We start from the raw sequence: 22,445 nt of genomic DNA, 5'->3' as shown, positions 1-22,445 counted from the left end.
TACGAAGGTAAACTGGCCAAAAATATAAAGGAGGATAGCAAAAGCTTTTTTAGGTATGTGAAAGGCAAAAAAATGGTTAAGACTAAAATTGGGCCCTTGAAGACAGAAACAGGGGAATATATTACAGGGAACAAAGAAATGGCAGAAGAATTGAATTACTATTTCAGATCTGTGTTCACTGGGGAAGACACAAGCAATCTCCCTGAGGTGACAGTGGCTGAACGACCTGAACTTAAGGGAATTTATATTTGCCAGGAATTGGTGTTGGAGAGACTGTTAGGTCTGAAGGTTGATAAGTCCCTGGAGCCTGATGGTCTACATCCCAGGGTGCTGAAGGAGGTGGCTCGAGAAATCGTGGATGCGTTGGTGATTATTTTCCAGAATTTGATAGATTCAGGATCAGTTCCTGCGGATTGGAGGGTGACTAATGTTGTACCACTTTTTAAGAAAGGTGGGAGAGAGAAAGCAAGAAATTATAGACCAGTTAGTCTGACCTTCGTGGTGGGAAAGATGCTGGAGTCTATTATAAAGGATGAGATTACGGCACATCTGGATAGTAGTAACAGGATAGGTCAGAGTCAGCATGGATTTATGAAGGGGAAATCATGCTTGACTAATCTTCTAGAATGTTTTGAGGATGTAACTCTGAAGATGGACGAGGGAGATCCAGTAGATGTAGTGTACCTGGACTTTCAGAAAGCTTTTGATCAAGTCCCACATAGGAGGTTAGTGAGCAAAATTAGGTGCATGGTATTAGGGGCAAGGTACTAACTTGGATTGAAAGTTGGTTGGCTGATAGGAAACAAAGAATAGCGATAAATGGCTCCCTTTCGGAATGGCAGGCAGTGACCAGTGGGGTACCGCAGGGATCAGTGCTGGGACCGCAGCTTTTTACAATATGTTAATAATATAGAAGATGGTATTAGTAATAACATAAGCAAATTTGCTGATGATACTGAGCTGGGTGGCAGGGTGAAATGTGAGGAGGATGTTAGGAGATTACAGGGTGACCTGGACAGGTTAAGTGAGTGGTCACATGCATGGCAGATGCAGTTTAATGTGGATAAATGTATGGTTAGCGACTTTGGTGGCAAGAACAGGAAGGCAGATTACTACCTAAATGGAATCAATTTAGGTAAAGGGGCAGTACAAAGAGATCTTGTACACCAGTCAATGAAGGTAAGCATGCAGGTACAGCAGGTAGTGAAGAAGGCTAACAGCACGCTGGCCTTCATAACAAGAGGGATTGAGTACAGAAGCAAAGAGGTTCTTCTGCAGCTGTACAGGGCCCTGGTGAGACAGTACCCTGGAATATTGTGTGCAGTTCTGGTCTCCAAATTTGAGGAAAGACATTCTGGCTATTGAGGGAGTGCAGCGTAGGTTCACGAGGTCAATTCCTGGAATGGTGGGACTACCTTACGCTGAAAGACTGGAACGACTGGGCTTGTATACCCTTGAGTTTAGAAGACTGAGAGGCGATCTGATTGAGACGTATAAGATGCGCTTCGTTGGGTTGGTATGGACTTGTGGGGTTGAAGGGTCTGCTTCCACATTGTAAGTAATCTAATCTAATGTAATTATTAAAGGATTGGACACTCTGGAGGCAGGAAATATGTTTCCATTGACACATCTTAAAAATACGGGGCAGACCATTTAGGACAGAGATGAGGAGAAACGTCTTCACCCAGAGAGTGGTGGCTGTGTGGAATGCTCTGCCCCAGAGGGCAGTGGAGGCCCAGTTTCTGGATTCATTTAAGAAAGAGTTGGATAGAGCTCTCAAGGATCGTGAAATCAAGGGTTATGGAGATAAGGCAGGAACAGGATACTGATTAAGGATGATCAGCCATGATCATATTGAAGGGCAGAATGGCCTACTCTTGCACCTATTGTCTATTATCAGGCCAAGGGACCCTGAAGCCACCCACATAATCTTCAAATTTTAAATTATGCCGACATGGAAATAATTATAATTACACCCCTCACCCTCTCATCAATACCTGGCTTTGGCAGAGCATGCATCAGTGATATTTTCACTTATATCAGTCAACCCTACAGTCTTCAAAGGAGGACCAGATATGAAAAGTGGGGTGAGGCTATTAAAATCAATGGAGAATAGGTTACAGTAATTATAGTCAAAGGAAATGTGTGCATGCACAAAACCTTCAGTATACTATCCAGATTTTAAACTTATGGACGAAGTGACATACCAGGTCAGCATACCATAAAACATATGAGTGCAAGTAATATGGACATTTTCCAAGATGTCACCATCTATTTCCCTACATTCTATATCTTACATGTCTTTTTCCATAGTAAATACTGATGCAAAATACTCGTTTAGTACATTCCCCATTTTCTGCAGCTCCACACAAAGGCCACCTTGCTGATCTTTGAGAGGCCCTATTCTCTTCCCAGTTACCCTTTTGTCCTTAATGTATTTGTAAAAGCCCTTTGGGTTCTCCTTAACTTTATATGTCCCCTTTTTGCCCTCCTGATTTCCCTTTTAAAGTATATTCCTATTGCTTTATTCTCGTCTAAGGATTCACTCGATCTATCCAGTCTATGCCTGGCGTGCTTCCTTCTTTTTCTTCACTAAACTCTCAATTTCTTTAGTCATCCAGCATACCTACCAGCCTTTCCTTTACCCTAACAGGAATATACTTTCTCTGGATTCTTGTTATCTCATTTCTGAAGGCTTCCCATTTACCAGTCATCCCTTTACATACGAACATTTGCCCCCACAGTTTTTGAAAGTTCTTGCCTAACACCATCAAAATTGGCTTTTCTCCAATTTAGAACTTCAACTTTTAGATCTGGTCTATCCTTTTCCATCACTATTTTAAATCTAATAGAATTATGGTCGCTGGCCCAAAGTGCTCTTCCATTGACACCTCAGTCACCTGCCCTACCTTATTTCCCAGGAGTATGTCAAGTTTTGTACCTTCTCTAGTAGGGACATCCACACTGTATAATAAATTATTGCTAGTCATTATATAACTGCTGTGGGAGGAGACAAATCTTAACAATGAAATAGAGACAATGTAACAGAAACTCTCTTCTAGTTAAAAAGACATGGGAAGAGGAGTGTGTGTCTCAACCACCTCTATCAGGGTAACTGCAGCACCTGAAAGGAATATCAAAAAAATCTTCATACAAATTCTTATCAATATGTAAAATAGATGATGGTAAAGTAAAATTTGCCTAAATAAGCATTCATATTAATATTTATCTTGGGATCTTACATTCCTCACTTACCTTGTAGAAGTAAAAAGGACTAAGATCCAGGATGGCGATAATCCATGGGAATGTACGCTGTGAACTATAAGAGGAGAGAACTATCTCCAGGCAGCAAGCCATCAGGGACCGATGGAAAATATCTTGCTCCAGTAAAACCTAGAGAATTAAAATTCAATTAAATACATCAGCCAATGAACTGTGTTGCAGAATAGTGATATCTCTCCAAGCTGCAACAGCTACTCACAGTCATGTCTTTCCCAGGGTTTCGGCGATTTTCCTGCAGCATCACTGTCTCCAGGATTTTCCAATACAAGATTTCAGCAAGTCTCAGCCGCCGGATAGCAAAATCTATTTCAAAACGATTCAAATATAAAGTGAGATCATAACATCATTCAGTTTTTGTAGGCACATACTGACCTAATGCTTTTACTGTGGGCTGTCAGAATGTAATAAAGGGAACATTTATTAAAACATGAGCTGAGCAATAATGACTAAAAGCCTGACATGCAAACACATGGCTATATTGACTACAATTAAAGGAAATTAGTTTGGATTGTATGGAATGTCTCATTTTCAAACATCTCAGAGCATTTCAAGGAAATAGAATGCTGCTTTCTCATGCACTATGTACCTTTTAGAGCAGGGATTCCCAAAGTTGGGGCTGTCACCCCAAATGATATCTCAAACTAAAATTTTTGGTGGGTGCCATGGAGTTCTGACCAAGTTACAAATGTCCCTGCTCCAACAGACCCTCGCTCTCAAAGTTCTTACCGAGGGGTTGTAACAATTTTCCAAGCCTTGAAATGAGTCAAAGTGGGAACAAGTTTGGGAAGCGCAGCTTTAAAGAGGTTGGGATTGTTTTCTGGCTGGTGTAGCTTCTACTGGCACAGAGCATTAAAAATTTACAGATTTTATTCATATAATTCTTGCATTTTAAATCTGGTTTTTCATAGGAGATTATTTGACACCAAGGAACATGATGCATAAGGCATCAAGGATTTGATGGCAGACAGTGGAATTTGAATTCAACACAAGTGTGACTAACAGTACTGTCGTAAAAACCCATCTGTTTCATTAATGTCCTTCAGGGAAGGAAATCGGCAACCATCTACTCGTCTGATCTATGTGACTCCAGCCCCACAGCATTGTGGCTGACTCTTAGCTGCCTATGGGAAATAAATGCTGGCCTTGCCAGTGATGCCTACAGTGTACGAATGAATAAAACAAAAAAATGTGTTGGGCCAATCTGTCAAACTGTGCTAAAATTATGTTTGAAATGGACAACTGAATTCTTTTGCAGATTTGATGTAATTTGCTTTTGTATTCATTAAATAAAGACGTATTGTACTTCAGGCACCCAGTATCCCTATTAAACATTAGCTCTGATCAGGAACAACACAATACTGAAGCTGCAGGAAAAGTTACATGCTTGAGGTGTTATGTCTTCAGTATAAGCCTGTGGAATGCTGCAAAATTTCAAAGATTTCTTCATAAAGTCAGTTTTAAAAAAATGGATCTGAATCCATTTTCTTGCAATCTTTTCCCTTCATGTCCCAAAAGTAGTGAGTCATACTGAGATTTAGTTTCATGCACACGTGCAGCCCCAAGCTTTTCAAATGCAGGAATTGCTGAAAGTCAGGACAAGAAATAGTACCGAAGCAGCTGCTATTTTACACATTAGAAAGGTATATTTTATACAAATGTTACTGTCTAGAATTGCGAGTTAACAACAGATTGTAGAAGCAGTTCCTGTAACAGATCAAAGTATTAATAATAATCTTTCAAAAAGAATATTTTATGATTAAAAGGTGATGCCATCACTGGAAAGCTAGAAGTTGATTGATTCATTAGTTACAACTGTTGGGGACTGTCACTAAATAGCTGGAAATTAGAATAACAAACTTTTAAAAGGGCCTCAAATAACTATCTTATAATTGAGAGGTGAAAGCAGAAGGGAAGAAACATCATCACACACAGAATTGGTTAACTAATTGGAAGGAGAATATATTTGCAACTGAGTTTTTTTTTGGATTGGCAAGCTGAAACCAGTGGACAGCAACAAGGATTCAACAATTTGCAATCTATATTTAATGCTTAAGTGAAAGGATAGAATGCATTGCTGTTGAATTTGCTGATGACAATGACAAACAGAAAAGTAAGTTAATACAACATGATGAGTCTACAGAGGAACGTAGATAGGTTCGGGGGCAAACAAAAATTTGGCAGATGGAACATTATAAGGGAAAACAATATGAAATTGTTCATATTGGCAGGAAAAATAAATTAGAAAGCAGGGACTGCAGACCTTTATGGGACAGATGGATCTCATTTTCCTGAATGGCTAGTATGCAAACATAGGAGATAGTTAGAAACGTTTATTGCAAATGGAATGAAATATAAAATTAGGTAAGTTCTGTTGCAGTCACATTGGTCTCATGCTTTTGGTTCCTCATGTAAAGATGGAGTACTGTAGGTGGCCAGACAAGTTCACTTGACTGATTCTTGGGTGAAAGCAATCTTCCTTCAAGCAAAGGCTAGACAGGCTGGGTTTGAATCTACTTTTACTTAGTTAAATATTATGCAATGTTTAAATACATAAGATCCTGAATGTATTTCAGAGGATGGATGCCGAGAGGGTGTTTCCACATATGGGAGATAAAAAATAGGAGCCTCCTATTTGAGACAGAGTTAAGGACAAAATGCTTTTCTCATGGGTTATTAATCTGTGGAGTTCTAGCCCCTGGAGAGCAGTGAATGGAAAGATTTTAAAAGGTAGACAGGAAAGTAGAGCCACAATCAGAGCAGCCGTGATCTTATCAAATGGCAGAGTGAACTCGGCAGGCACCAAGTGGTCAACTCCCGTTCCTTTTTGGGAATCCCAAAGCCACATTTTTCCACATTATACCTCATCTGCCAAATTTTGGCACTCTCACAAAATGGAATACCAAAGCTAATCAGCTTTGATGTGTTTCTCACCTATATGAGAACCAGCCTGGCTTTCCATTGGTTGTACATAGTGATGGCAGAAAGTCTCACCCATCTTTTTCACACGGGCTGTTATAGCTTCAACTGGGTTCCGTGAACAGGAGCTGAAATCAGTGAATAATTCTTTATAATTGTTAACCTGCACAAAAGATGAATTAAAGGAGGGTTTGGGGGAAAAAAAGTGTGTGCAATATCAAGTAATGTCACATTGTACCTGATACGTGTTTATCCACATTTCATGAAATGTTGTAAGACTTAATAATTCCATCATAAAAAGACCCCAGTCATTTTGTTTAATTTACAAATTTCACACCTTATTTACAGCAGTAAAAATTTATAGATATAGCAAGATGGGCTCGCAAAAGGTCTTCCAACTCGGAAGCCTTTTCTGTCAGTGTGCCTATACAGGTATGTATTATCACAATTTGGCATTCTTGTGTTTGGCCCAACAGCTATGGCAACATTTAAAAAAAACCCCACAATACAGAGGAACGAACCTCGATTATCCAAATGACATGGGCAGGGAGTATTTGGTCGGATAATCAAATGCTGTATAACACAGTTTAGCCAAGCATCGGGACCTTGTGATCTTGCTGGATAATCGAACGTCAGATTATTGAGGTTCCTCTATATTGAAGTTCTATGCTATCAGACAAATAAATGGGCATTCCAGAATGTGATGCATACAGCAGCAGTGAGAGCTGATTCACTGGCAGAATCTGCAGGAGCAGGGTTGGATTGGGAAGATGACTGGTAAGGTTAATACCACCAGTGGTGATGGATGGCAAAGTCAACAAGGATGTAGAAGAGATTGTCACTTTTAATGAGAGGGTGCCAAGTGCCTCTGTGGCTAGTAGAGGAATGCTGAAGGAATGCACAGGAATACTGTTTAATCTAGTAGGGAGTCTAGCATGGAATATTCGTTGGAAACTGACTCAGGATCTTGATAGTGACTCTCATCAGCGTTCTTTCCTCTCCACCTTTGCAGACTGCTGAACTGTACAAGGTAACTCCAAGTAGTGACGATGAGAAAATCAAGAACGGAGGAAAAGAAAATGCATCCTGTCTTTAGGGAGTTTACATGACAATACAAAAAGCCACGAAGGTAGTTTAAAAAAAATTCTTTGCTCACTTGAAAACCTGCAGCAGAAGCTCACTTGGGGTGTTTTTGAGTCCCATTACCATGGTCTGTAAACGACTCACGCTCTGTGTGGCTGAGGACACTGGTGTTACAACCAGTTCTTTCTCCTTCAAGTACCGTCTTCCTGTCAAGGGTGTTGAAGGTGCTAAAGATTTTGTCTATTAAAACATCACAAGGAAGAGATTAATATTTAATTCCCTCACCTAAAACACGCAGGATAAATGCCAATATAAGCAACATGTTAAAGCATCAATCTAAAGATATAGTTATCATTGACACTCTGGGACTTGAACTTCACATGGTCACAAGCAGGCAGGCCCTCAGTTAACGTCTTAACTGCCAGTGCTACATTTTGGTATTGCACTGAATTATCAGCCTAGTTGATGAAATCATATCTTTGGAGCGGGCCACGAGGTTAAGAGAAAATAAACAGACCAGTACAACTCACTCAGAGCTGAGGTTGAAACATCAAGAAAAGTTGAAGATGTCAACAACTATAGATAAATTTGTCAATGGTGTCATCAATTGTTTAGCACTAAAGAAAGTTTAATTACTTTTTCGAAGTGCTGTTGAAGGTTGCATTCTACTTGGATTCTTGCTGACAGTTTCCCAACTGAAACATCCACTGCAGACTTGCTAGGAGTCCCTATTTCTTCATCGGCATCTTCTCCCAGAAATATCCGCTCATCAAAATCCCCCACGGTCAGAACATACTCTTCATATTCCTTGTTTATTGCTTTGCTGTAGCAAATAAGCACAATGACAAGAAAAAGTCATTACAAATGAGCCCAGCAGTATTTCTCGGTAGTACCTATACAACAATAGAAATGTTCAGGTGCAGAAAGTGACCAGTTCATTGTTATGTGCACTAGTCGAATAAAATAATCACCCGTTGTAATTCCAGATTCCAGCTCCTGGCCTGTTATCTTGCAACTTACATTCCTCCGTGTGCAGATCCAGGTTATTTTTGAACGAGTTGAAGGGTTCCCCCTCAAACTCCAAACTCGGCAGCAAATTTCAAACAGGCATCACCCATGGGCTAAAACGCTTTCTTCAGATCTCCTCTCATTGTTTTACCAATCACTTTAAATCAGTGACTCCTGGCTAATGAACTGTTCGCTGGGGAAAACAGGTTTTCCCTGTTCAGTCCATTTAAGCCCCTCATTATTTTGTACATCTCAATTAAATCAACCACCATATCCCAGTTCTAAGGAAAAGACTCTTGGCTATCCAATATTTCTTCACAGCTGTAATTTTCAAATCCTGGCAACATGATTACAAATTCCTCTGTACTGCAGCTACAGCAAAGATGTCTTCTCTGAATGAACCAGATTTTTTAAATATAATACAATTCCAGCATTACATTCCAGCTTTTATATTCAAAACCTCGCTCAATGAAGGAAGCCATTCCATGCACCTTCTTTACCACCTTATCTACCTGTTCTGCCATCTCAGAATTCCATACGCCAAGGTCTCATTTCCTCTACTCAATACTCTCCCATTTATTGTATGCTCCCTTGCTTGGTTTGTCTTCCCCAGGGTGGCACAATAGTTAGCTTTGCCACTTCACAGCACCAGGGACCTGCGTGCGATTCCACCCTTGTGCAACTGTTTGTGTGGAGTTTGCACGTTCTCCCTTTGTCTGCATGGGTTTCTGCTTGGTGCTGCGGTTTCCTCCCACAGTTCAAAGATGTGCAGGTTAGGTGGATTGGCCATAGGAAATCGCCCAGGCTAGGTGGATTACAGGGAAAGGATCTGGGTGGGAGGTTCTTCAGACAGTTGGTGAGGACACCACTTGGGCCAAATGGCCTATTTCCACACTGAAGGGATTTTGATTAGAGTGCATAATTATGCATTTATTCAGACTGAGCTCTACTTGCCACTTTTCTGCAAACTTCACCAACCAGTAAGATGATCTCCAGGTGCCAACCACTTCTTTTCACTAAAATATTGGTTGTTTTCTTGATAGCGGCTACAAACTTATACTTTCTTCATGCCTCCCACATTTAAGCTTAACTCACTAATATACAGCACAAACAGCAAAGGACCTAATAGTGAACCCTGGGGAGAATCACTGGAAACTCCTTTCCAGTCGCAAAACCATCCATCGACCATTATTCTATTTCTGGTCAGAGTCAATTCTGGTTTTAATGCGTCACATTTCCCTGCATCCCATCAGCTTTAAGTTTTCTGACCAGGCTGCCATTTGGGACCTTGTCAAGTGTCTGAATAAAATCCAAGCAGACAACATCCAGTGCCCCAATTATTATTGCTCTTGTTTTGACACACAAAAAAGTTACTTCCATATTTGATCCTCGAACACTTTCCCAATATTTTGGGATCTGGACATGATAAAGGACAAGAGCGCACTTGCACCCTTTTTCTTTCTGCTATAAACCCAAACAGCTTAGTTTGAATCCTCATGTAGTACATCATCTCTCCACACAGCCCTAAACCAGCAATATTCCTACCTTGTCTTACCCACTTCTCTACCCTACCTGGAATACCTGTACGCAGGGATGCTGTGCTGCCATCCTTGCACCTCTTTAAGCATAGTTTCATTTTAATTGCAACATCTCAGTATCACATGTGTGCACTCACTGACTTTAGGTTTTCCATATGAGCTGTACTCACATATGTATCCTTTAATACTGCTGAAGTCCTGTGCTGTACACTTTTTAATGCCTTTAAAATTAGGGGTTGCCCTTTTTGTCAGAGATGAGAGGAATTTATTTCCTTTAAGAGGGTTGAGAGACTTTCGAGTTCTCTGTCTCAGAAGGTGTCAAAGGCAGAGAATCTTTGAGAGTGAATAAATAATTTCTTGTTAGCCAAGGGAATCAAAATTATCAGGGAGAGATAGAAAAGTGGAATGAGGAACTCAAATAATTGTATTCGCAGATTTCAATGGAAACATCATCTCTTCCTGCCCCATTGCGATATCTGTATCTTCTGCTTCCTCTGTCTTTCAATGTCGCTATTTAAATTTCTGCCTCACGTTCACTACTCGGAATTTGTCCGGAAGTTCCCATTCCCCTGCAAATACCAAAAACTTTCCTATAAGAATATTTATCCAGATTTTGCAAGATGTAGACCATCGAGCTTGTTTGGACCCAGCTTTCTCAGAACTACTCCCAACGCTCTAGAATTCTGAGGCCCGCCCTCCTACACCAGCTGGTCAGCTGTGATCAATTACTTGACCGTCCTATTTCTATACTCCATAGTACATGGGACTGAAAGTAATCCCGAGACTACTGCTTTAGAGGTCCTGCCTTTCAACATCCTACCTGGCTCCCTGAAATTTGCCTTTAGGATCTCATCCCCAACCCCTGTGGTACCTATGACTTGGCTACGGTTGTAGTCTTCCATAGAATCACCAGCTGCACCAGTATTCAAAATGGAATACTGATTACTAAGCAAGCTTAATTCAGAGAATCCTCACAATACTTGCCTTGTGCTTTTGAAGCAGTTGGTGACGACCCATTTCCCCCTCTGCCTGTAATCTGTGATGTGAACATCTCTTGACCATGCTAAACATGTAAGTCCTCTGCCTCAGTGTTGCACAACGGTAACTCTAGACTCTACTCACTTCCAAAACCTGGAGTTCAAGCTTACGTTGCTGGTGACACTTCCTGCAGACGTGCCTGACTGGGAAACGTTGTAACCGTGACTTCACACACAAGCTGCAGAATGCCCCCTCACTTGGCTGAATTGATCTACCATCCTGCAACTTTAATAATTATTTATTACAGCTAGATTAACTTGCCAGTACTCTGTTTTCTTCTGCGTAATGAAGAGCTAACTAAAGGAGACTGAAAAAGTTTGAAGGAGCCCTTCTTCCTAACCCCTGATAAAACTCCCACTTTATACTCTCAGCATCATTCATGATTATCTCACATAGAAAGACAGGTGCGCAATGGGGAAAAGGAATGAGGATTCCTGATCTTTGTTTTGAATTCTAGCTTGGAATAAATCAAATTTCTCTCTCTCAAGTACTATGATTTATGTATTTTGTTGGTTAATGATTTTATATAAAATGCAACTGGTCAGTCTCAATCCAGTTCCTAATGGTCATGTGCCTAAAGCACATAACCACCCACAGTTTCCTTATCTCAGTGCTCCCAACTTATCGATATGCAAGGAAAAATCAAAAAATCCATGTATAGTAGGAAAGTACACAAGAATATTAACTGTGTATAAAAGCAAAACATCATATAAGTTGGAAATTTGTAATGAAAACATGGAGAAACTATGCAGGCCTGGCAGCATCTGTGGTGACAGTAAAACAGTAAACATCTTGACTCAAGTATGACTACAGAGTTCCAAAGGTGAGTTATACTGGACTAGAAGCATTAGCACTATTTTTCTTTCTCAGAAACTGCCAGACCTTTCTCCAGCATTTTCTCTTTATAATAACTTTGTAATATTGTATGTGGTAGATGTAATAACAATAGTGGGAGCCTGAAGTAGAATACTTTCCCACTTCAAGTATTCTTAACCTTCACTAACAAAAAATATGAAGTTTCAATGATGGCTCAACAGCTTAATCTAACAATGGATAAAAGCAAATTACTGCAGATGCTGGAATCTGAAACCAAAGGAGAAAAGGATTTCCCTATACCCTTCTTGAAAAGAAGAACAACATTCACCTCCTTCCAATCCTCTGGTACGACTCTCAGGGAGAATGAGGAAGCAAAGACCTTTGCCAGTGGCTTAGCAACCTCCTTTCTTGCTTCCCAGAGCAGCCTAGGATAAATCTGGTCTGGCCCTGGGGACTTATTAATCTTAATGTTTGCCAAAATTTCCAGCACATCAGCTTCATCAATCTTGATCTGTTCAAGCCTGTATCCCAGCTCCTCAAAGTTCTCATTCACAACAAAGTCCCTTTTCTTCGTGAAAACTGAAGCAAAAAAAAACTCATTTAGGGCTTCACTATCTGCTCAGACTCCACGCACAAGTTCCCTACGCTACCCCTGATCAGCCCTACCTTCTCCCTGATCATTCTCTTACCCCTTATGTATGAGTGAAATGCCTTCGGATTCTCCCTAATCCTTCCTGCCAAGCCTTTTACGTGCCCCTTCCTGGCTCTCCTCGGTCCATTTCTGAGCTCGTTTCTAGCAAGCCTGTAATCCTCTAAAGCTGTGCTAGATCCTTGCTACCTCCACCTTACCTAAGCTGCCTTATTCCTTTTGATGAGAAGGTCCTCTGTTCTCGTCATCCAAGGTTCCTTAATCTTACCCCTTCCTACCTGTCTCAGAAGAACAAATTTGTGCATCATTTGCAACAATTGCTCCTTAAACAGTCTCCACATGTCTGCTGCGCCCTTTCTGTGGAATAATTACTCCCAGTCTGTACTTCCAACACCTGTCTGACAGCATCATAATTTATTTTTCCCCAATTAAATATCTTCCCATGGTAACTGCTCCTTTCCCTCTCCAAGGCTATGGTAAATGTGAGGCAGCTGTGGTCACTGTCACCTAAGTGTTCTCCCACCGAGAGATCTGACACCTGCCCTGGCCCACTGGCGAGCACCAAATCCAAAATGGCTTTGCCCCTCATCGGCCTGTCTGAAGAAGGAACCCTCTTGAACACACCTGACAAAAACAGCTCTATCCAAACCATCTGCACTAAAGGAGGTTCCAGTCAATATTGGGAAAGTTGAAATCACCCATAAACACAACCCTGCTGCATCTGCATTTTTCCAAAATCTTCAATCTCTCTATTGCTATTAGGGAGTCTGCAGAAAACCCCCAATGTGGTGGCTGCTCCGTTGTTGTTCCTAACTTCCACCCATACTGACTCAGTAGATAAACCTTCCTCAACAACCTTAGTTTCTGTAGCGGTGATGCACTCTCTGATTAGCAATGCTACACCCCCTCCTCTAGCAACCATTCCTGCCCCTGTGAAACCCACGTCTCCGTTATGGCCACAACATCATAGCCCCAAGTACTAATTCATTTTAACTGTGCTAAAAATCTTAATACATATTCTCTGTCCAGAAACTTCAGGTTTCAATTACCATACTACAGCCAAGGGTAGCAAAGTCCTACTACTTCACAGGTTGCAACATAAACAGAAAAATTTTCAATAGACACCAAAATGACCAAGTAAATATCTTAGCCATATTAGGCTGAAAAGAAAATGCATCCAACGGGTTTCTTTTTAAACACAATATAGCACAATGTCTTGAATGAAGGTTCAATAATTGGCTGACAGTCAACAATATAGAAGAATAAATGCTAATCCACTGTAACTATTCCTATACAAACATACCCACTTCAGGGGGAAAAAAGCCATGAATCCCTGCAGAAGCAAGTTACAGCAGATGCTGGAATCTGAACGGAAAACAAAATTGCTGGAGATCACAGCTTGGTCAGGCAAGCTATAGAGAGTGCAAGCTAATATCTTGAGTCAAAGCTTGAATTTCTGAAGAAAACCTTGGACTAACGAGTTAATTCTTGAAGGCAAAAGGATAAAGCATATCATGTTCTGAAGTCCGTTGCTCTGATGTACTGGCACATGTAGTCAAGTCACTAAATCATGCAGTTGTCTCTGGAGTCTTTGCCCAGAAAATATTCCATTGCGAAGTCCTTCCTTCATTCATTCAGAACAAGGACAGAGAAGTTTCACCATGAACTCAACAAGACTTTTCTTTTCAGAAATGGGAGTAATCAGCAGATTGCAGACTTTTTTGTTTTGCTCCTCAACTAATTCCAGGCACCGATGCACTCTACATCCACTCCCTCTTCAAACAACCTCAGCGAGGGCCAATCATTAGTTGAAATTTCTAGGCAGTTTGTCACAAAAAACTTTGATGCTCACAGTGGCCTTTCAATAACTTCTTTTGCAGAAACCACCCCAAATATTTCCACAAATCCTGAAAATAAATCCATTTTTCCACAATTCTTCAAAAACCAAGTTTTCCAATAAGTATTAAATATGAAGCTACTTTCTAACAATATTTTGTTGGTTATATTTTAACTTTCAACATTTGAAGCTACACAACTGGAAATAAATCTTCACAGACACATCCATTTAAAAAGGCAAAATATTTTTGTTTGCTTTCTCGTCTATTGCTCCTAGCAAGCATCATTGTTATGAACCAGCAGTTTACAAGAAGAACAACGTCAATCCATGTTAACTCTCGTTGCATCTTCTTTTTGTCTCACCTGCTGCCTTTCTGCTTCTAGTGGCTTGCTCTAATGCAAATTGACGCCCTCAAATCTTCAAGTGACACAGCAGTTCACCGTCAGAAGAGCAGTGGTTTTTAACCAACATTCCACAACTTTATAACTTAGCAGGCTGGAACATAAAATAAGTCTCTGATTTGAAGTAATTGCGATTCACACTGCTTGGCACTCTCAACTTTTCACAATAATTGGACCTAGAATTATGGCTTGGTTCTGCCAAGGTTATGCTAAGCATACATGAAAAATGCGCCATCTAATTTATATTTTGAAGATGAGAGAATAGAAACAGTGCATCTGGAGCTGGCTGAACTGATTATTCTAAAATAAAATTTGATCGTGAAGTTGGCAATAAAACTACAAAATAGCATATGTTCAATCATGTCAATTTGGCATGTTAGTGGACTCCTGGTGCATCCAGTCTCTAGGAGAAAGTGAGGACTGCAGATGCTGGAGATCAGAGTCATAAAGTGTGGCGCTAGAAAAGCACAGCAGGTCCGACAGCATCCAAGGAGGAGAATCGACGTTTCGGGCACAAACCCTTCATCACTCTGTCCCTCATGCAATATCCTATTTCTAATAGCAAGCTTTTGTGCCCACTGACCTAAATGAGGTGGTGAACTGACGTTAAAAAAAAATGAAGTGCTGGAGATATATACTTGGTGAACTGGGGTACCTGATAGACTTATTGGATAGAAAACAGTCATTTGCACTTCACCTCAGAAAAAAACTATCAGCTGTTCCAGATATTTTCCGTAAGTGAGTACATATGACAATAAAGCTTAAATCAAGTACAGCAGAAGGTTACAATGTCGCCGCATACACAGCGCCATCTTATGTAAAAAGGTACCTAGATACAAAGCTTAGGTATAAGTAGTATCATAGAAAAAAAAGTTAAAAGCATTACTTAGGGCTGGGGTACTATTTGTTAATTTGCTTACTAGCAGAGACCTGAAAATTTTTTGCTGTCAAGTTAGACATATGTAGTGAAACAATACCATAATTTCATCCACCCATTTTATGTGACTTTAAATGTCATTGCCACCCTCACACGCCATTACATTTTTCCTGTGCTTTGTTACAGTGTCCCCATTCTATGAAATTCTCCCATGCACATCATTTCATCCTTCCAATCATTCCCATGTTATTCTCATCCCATTCCCTTATTCTATCTTTTTTTTCCTATACCATCCTCAACCTTATGGGCGGCACGGTGGCACAGTGGTTAGCCTCACAGTGCCAGAGACAAGGGTTCAATTCCTGCCTCAGGCGGCTGTCTGTGTGGAGTTTGCACATTCTCTCCATGTCTGTGTGGGTTTCCTCTGGGTGCTCCGGTTTCCTCCCACAATCCAAAAATGTGCAGGTTAGGTGAATTGGCCACACTAAATTGACCGTAGTGTTAGGTGAAGGGGTAAATACAGGGGAATGCGTCTGGGTGAGTTGCGCTTCGGCAGGTCGGTGTGAACTTGTTGGGCCGAAGGGCCTGTAAGAAATCTAATCTAATCCTCATGAATACATTTTCCATACTATCGTGTCTGGCTTACACTGGATCTCTTTTATTTGTTGGTATCTCTGGTTTATCTCTACATATATAAATGAGAGATTTAAAACATTAAGCAACAACAGGTGATACTTTCAATAATCAAGTGAATTAAATGAAATCCTTTGCATGAAGTTGCTGCAGGATACATACAAATGAACCTCGCCCCAGTACGTTAGGCCTTAATCATTATCACCTAAGTCCCTTTTCTGTTAACACTGCTCATTATTGTCAGCTGCAAGTTGCACCAACTATTCTCAAGTCCAGAGCATTGCTGTGTATTGAGAAAAGCAGCAATTCTAAGATCATCTCCTGACGATACCACTTCTGATGTCCACTTTTAATCTGCTATTGTTGCTCCAGATTCATAATCAAGCTTTTAACTCACTTGTTGTCTGTAAAATTGTTAACATCCAGAAGTCCTACGAGGAGCTCACTGTTCCCTTTCAGAATCTGAAATCAAAACCTCAATGTTAGAGGACATTAAACTCTCTTGGCAGCTATGCAAATAAAACAGAATTAACTTAAGGAAAGTGTGTGTGGGGTATAAGTTGAGAGGTAATAAATTGGATAGCCATCAGAACAAATTAAGACATGAAGTGCTATTGCTGAGCTCTTAGCTACACAAGGATATAAAACCGCGCAAATAACTTCATATATCCAAATAAGCTCATTATAGAATCATAGAGATGTAAAGCATGGAAACAGACCCTTCAGTCCAAAGCATACATGCTGACCAGATATCTTAACCTAATCTAGTCACATTTGCCACCACTTGGCCCACACCCTCTAAACCCTTCCTTTTCATATATCCATCCAGATGACTTTTAAATGCTGTAATTGTACCAGCCTCCATCACTTCCGCTGGCAGCTCATTCTATACGTGCACCACACTCTGGGTGTGAGAAGTTGCCCCTTAGGTCCCTTTTATTTCTTGCCTCTCTCACCCTAAACCTACGCCTCTAGTCTCCCACCCCAGGCAAAAGACCTTGTCCATTTACCCTATCCAAGCCCCTGACAATGTTAAATTATGCACTGTGGCGAGGATATAGAGGGAGAGGTGACTAAACATACAGGCGATAGTCACCTAACTATAACAAATGTTCGGAAATATTTACAATTGAAAGACTGTGGTTATGAGGTGCCTCTTGAAACATTTATTGGGTGCAGGTAAATAATCCATAAAGGAATGGACATGAACTCAGAACAGAGTGAATAAATAACTCATTTAATTACAACATACAGATTATAGTGAACACATGGAAACAATGAAGGCCAACAGTATCAAAAAATTCACAAGCTGGGCAGCACTTTTTCTGAGAAGCAATTGGAGGGTATAAGAGTCCAAGTACACCACAGTGTATTTCAAACAGAATCAGACAAAAATGTTCCCTGGTTTGTACATTCCTATATAATGAAATTTTCCTGAGTTTACAGAATAGTATATGAAATGATATGTTATCACCAGTACTTTGTTTAACTGTCATCCTGGTTTACCTTTCTCTCAAACAGCTTTTTAATATAAGGTTTCCAGTAGTGCTCCTTGATGCCTTTTGCTTCTACAGTGAGTCCATCATGCAAGTCACATAGCTTGTCAATGATGCATGGAGGTTGCACTGGGGGTTTATAGTCCTGGCTGTTAAACTCTGGTGGCAAACCTGCTAAAACACAAATATTATAACCTTAAGAAAAAATAACTCTCAGACACAGTGTTCCACATTAAATATTCTAACATGAGAAACAGTTAAGATATAGAATGGATATGGACTCCAATATAAGGACTGGTGCAGAACATTCAGCTTTTTCAGTTCCACCATTTCATTAAGCCCTGGCTCCTCTTTATCATAATTTAATTCACCTGCTTCTTTTCAGTGTTCCATAATATCTAAAAAGATAGTGCTGATTTCAATCTGGTCAGCATAGACAAATTGGACCAAAAAGTCTGTTTCCATGCTGTACAAGTCTATGATTCTACTGCATGTGACTTCTTATGGAATGTGAGTGCCTCTGATAAAGTCAGCATTTGTTGTCCCACCTTTACTTCACTTGAACAGATGGTGCTGTTTGAAACAATGGCTCCCAATTTACAGATAAATTGCCCAAGTTTAGCCAAATATTGTCACTCTATCTATTCTATTAAATTCCTTTTTTTATATCTCAAACAGAATACAAACAACATTTATATAATCCATATGCATAACCTAAATCTTTCAAGCCACAATGTTAACTTAGTGATGTTTTATTACATTCCAACATGTATCTTCACTGCAGTTACAATGGATTTTTGTTCACCTGAACTGGGATAGGAGCTTTGGCCTAGCAGAAAGGATGTAAAGGAAGGTGGAAAATGGCTTAAGACTATTAATACCAACTGGGTGTGAAATCAGCATGGCCATCCAAAGAAAGGGCCTTTCTGGGTGCTTGAAAGAATGTCTGCAGCAACTCTGTTACTTCTGGACCTTGTCTGAACACACTGAATATGTGAGGTCTATGCCAAAGTCTGTGCTTAATGCACACTAAAAACAATTATAGTGCTTGCCTCCAGTGTCACAACTCACGAGGATATTGTGTTGGAGGGGGAGAGAGAGAGAGGGAAGAGAGGGAGGGATAGAGAAAGGGGGTGCGTCACAGAGAGGGAAAGTTTACAAAGAAGTGATCAGCAACACAGAGGCTTGTACTCTCCTTTTAGGGTGTTCTTGTATTGTTTATACCGATCACCTTGATGTATGTGAATTGTCATGATAAACAAAGTGTGAACTCATCCTTGCAGCATACATGACTTGCCACCTAGCTGAATTTTATGGGGTGTGGTTTCCATGTTGTTGAGCCCAGCATAATGGAGGAGATCAGTGCTGCAATTTGTCTTGCAATTGGATTCTTGCAATGGATTTCTGATACCTTGCATGGAAGCATTGTAGATTTTTACACCAGAGTCAGTATTCTGCCCCTTACACCAAGGTGGGGGGGGGGGGGGGAGAAATGGCAGATAGTTTTAGTATAAATATAAAGTCTAAAAATAGTTTCTAGCATTCATGGAATCAGCATAGTGAAACTAGATTTCTGGGTGCATGTAGTGATATCTTGACATTCCTGGAGAATAAACGACCCAAGGCATGACAATTTTTCTACAGCTGGTATCATTCATGATTACATCTAGAACTACATAACACACGATTGGTGCTAGCTGAAACAAAATTTGAGTCTTGAAAATCTGAAATAAAAACAAGTACTGGAGAAACTCAGCAGATTGCCAGGATCTGAAGAGAGAGAAAGAGTGGACTCTGTGATTCCAATATGATTCTCCATCAGTATTAGATGCACAGATTTGAAAATTACTGAAATTTGAAAATTTTTGACAGCACTTGGCAATTCATTTGAATGTCTTTTTTGGTGAAGACAACTAGTATAGTCAACTACCAGTAACAGCTCTCTGATTACTGCCTCTCAGACCTTGGCGACGATATTGTATGGACAGCTTTAACAGATGCCCTGAATAGAATTAAACTTCATGTTGATGAATCATGATAGATGACATACATTGGTTGCTGTGAAACTCCAAAGATGCTACTGCAAATTATGTCATTAAGTTGCTAACATCATTCATTTGAATCACAATTTTTGAAATATTTTAAATGTTGTGAGTCAAATGTACATAGAAAATCCCATTGGAAAAAATAATTTAGTGGGATCGAAACATTAAAAGGAAACTGCATGGCTTGCAAATCCTGGCAGCACTGCTGTGATGGAAGACACTCGATTAGGAATAACTGCCACATCATTTCACAAAAGATATATGTCATGCTGTGTAAAATACATGGGACAAAAATATCACCTCTTACCTTCAAAATTTGGGTTAAGCAGTTCTTTTCTATTAGGACACAGTAAAGCATTTCCAAACACGAGATCCAGGCAACAAAGCAAGAGATGGTAAGAATTTACAAGGTCATCTCCAATCATACGGAAATTGCCTGCAATACACAAAAACGAAACAGGATTGACCTGAAACACTAGATCATTATTTCTCTTTCTTTACAGATGCTGCTTGCTGACTGAAAATGTCTGGTATTTCTGATTTTCATGGATTTAAATACCAGAACATATTCTTTAGACTGGAGAGAGTTTCATAATTAGTATTTCCCTGTGACATGAAACAATTTTCTCATTTCTGTATCCAGCAAGTTTCGAAATGAATGTTTGGATGGATAATGGGAATTCAAATGTTACTCTGTTTTTAAGTCACTGGACTTGAAAACTCTCTGACTTGAAAACAGTTTCTCTCTCTGTAGATGCTGCCAGGCCTGCTAAGTTTTTCCAACAACTTCTGTTTTTGAATAAGATTCATTGTTTGATAAACAAATTCAGAAATCACGTGGACAAACAATGCAGATCAATTTATACAAACTTTGTTGATAAACTGCTGGGTCACTAATCAGGAAATATCTTTGGACAACATTAGGTCTACAACTTCACACCTTTTAGTTTAGGTAATGGCTTATCAGCTGAATTAATAGGCCCAAATTTAACACTTAAAAAGGACAAACTTACACATGCTTAAGATCAGTCACATTAACCATTTCTCTCTCCACAAATGCTATCAGAATTGCTGAGTGTTTCCAGCCTTGACCGTTTTCATTTCAAGACTGTCAGCTTTACTGTAGTTTGCATTTGTATTCCTTTCATCAAACCAGCTATCTAACCTAGCTGTAAATTTCATCACTGCTTCTTTAGTAAAAACATTTCTTAGGAAGGGTTGCTGGATTCGAATGTTAACTCTTTCTCTCTACAGATGCTGCCAGACCTGACTTTCTCCAATAACTCATTCTTCTTTCATCATTTCGCCTTTAATCAGTAACCCTTAAAATAAATGATGCAGCCTCACGATCCTGTGAAGACTTAACTTTTGTTTTTTTAAAAATCTATAACCTAAAATGTAAGGCAATCCAATGCCCCTTAGTCTAGACCCTCTCATCATTGGCAAGGAATATTTGTATACGTTGTCATTTTAAACATCAGCATTGGCTTGGTGGAATTATCCTTGTCAGAATCAGATGGTTGAGAGTTTAAGTCCCACACTAAAAAGTTCAACACATAATATAGGCTGGCCCTTCTGGGTAAAACTAAGGGAGTGCTAAGCAATTGGAGCTGCATTTAAGGAGGATCTTCCAGGTTAGAGGTTAATCTGAAGCATCCCCTGATTGAACAAGTCTAACATGATTCCAGTATTAGTGGGGGAGAAAAAGCAAAGCTCATTCTAATGCCATGGCCAATAGCCATCCCTCAAACACCTCCACGAAGAGATGATCTAAATCACAGGTGTTTTTGGGGCCTTGACAGCATTTCAACAGCGCTTGATTTGTTGTGAGATGTTTTCAGTAACCCTGAAGTGCTATATCCTAGAATGATAAAGCAAAGAAAAAGGCCACTGAGCTCAGCCATTCTGTACCAGCTCCATAAAGAGCTACTTAATCTTGGTCAAGTATCAACATTTCCCTTTTGCATATATAAAAATATTTGTTCTTTTAAATATTTTGACTGGATTTATTTCTGTCTTGCACACAGTCCCCAAATTGTTCTTTAAACTAAGCAGTATTCTAATCAATCGGTACTTCACCCTCTCTGCCTCAAGTGGTGGCAACAGCATACCTGTACTTCCACTAGCAATCCAGACCCCGTTCGACTATAACTTGCCTGATGGTGGTATTAAAAATTTTAAAAATTCAAGTAATCTGATGATCATTAAACCGATACTGATAACAAATCTTGATTAGATGGTAATTACAATGGGAAAATATATCAGACTACGAGCCTGCAAATTTTGCACCTGAGCGTAAACTCCTGGCCTTGAGAATCTTGAGGTGAAGTCAGTGTTTAACAACACATTCATCTGTTCTATTTTCCTATTCATATATTCATTCATGCATGGCACTGGAATGAATCCAGAAATTACACCCGTAGTAGTCCTTCCTCTTTAATCTACTATTTAACTCTCTCAATTCCTAGTGCAGGATCTTGTTTTTTTAAAATCTATGTCACTGGTATCAAACAAACCATGATTGATGGCTGTTCTCCCTTCCCCTACAGAATGTCCTGCAACCACTCTGAGCCATCCCTGACTCTGCCACCTGGGAGGCAACACACCGCTCGAAACTCAATTGCTGCCACAGAACCCATCTGTCAGCTCCCCATCACAAAATCTCTCCGAATTTTTTTCCTTCCCTGTTATGCAGCACAGTCAACAGTGGGACTATAAACTTGGCTATTTCCCTTGAAAGGTCATTTTACACATCCAACCCCCAAACCTAATGGTCACTAAGGAGGCAGAGATGGATCATTGATGGTTTATTTCTGGCTGAAGATT

The 22,445-nt window shown here is 40.0% G+C and overlaps 1 protein-coding gene across 4 annotated transcripts in view; it reads right to left on the bottom strand.

Moving 5' to 3' along the window:
• The window catches only part of rbl1 (retinoblastoma-like 1 (p107)), a 93,634-nt gene that overhangs the window by 60,411 nt on the left and 10,778 nt on the right, over positions 1-22,445 (bottom strand). For 2 of the 4 annotated variants that reach the window (XM_060836586.1, XM_060836590.1), the window contains 8 exons: positions 19,927-20,055; positions 17,585-17,748; positions 16,476-16,540; positions 7,918-8,104; positions 7,355-7,521; positions 6,214-6,326; positions 3,482-3,585; positions 3,256-3,393 (listed from right to left, as the gene is read on the bottom strand). In XM_060836586.1, coding sequence (XP_060692569.1) covers positions 3,256-3,393; positions 3,482-3,585; positions 6,214-6,326; positions 7,355-7,521; positions 7,918-8,104; positions 16,476-16,540; positions 17,585-17,748; positions 19,927-20,055 — 1,067 coding nt within the window. The remainder of the gene's footprint in view (positions 1-3,255; positions 3,394-3,481; positions 3,586-6,213; positions 6,327-7,354; positions 7,522-7,917; positions 8,105-16,475; positions 16,541-17,584; positions 17,749-19,926; positions 20,056-22,445) is intronic. The other 2 variants (XM_060836588.1, XM_060836589.1) reach the window with 2 other exon arrangements.

This window comes from Hemiscyllium ocellatum, chromosome 15, assembly GCF_020745735.1.
Source record: "Hemiscyllium ocellatum isolate sHemOce1 chromosome 15, sHemOce1.pat.X.cur, whole genome shotgun sequence".
In the NCBI taxonomy this organism is placed as follows: domain Eukaryota; kingdom Metazoa; phylum Chordata; class Chondrichthyes; order Orectolobiformes; family Hemiscylliidae; genus Hemiscyllium; species Hemiscyllium ocellatum.
The sequence above is the reverse complement of the archived record's forward strand: the minus strand, read 5'-3'. Positions and strand labels throughout refer to the sequence as shown.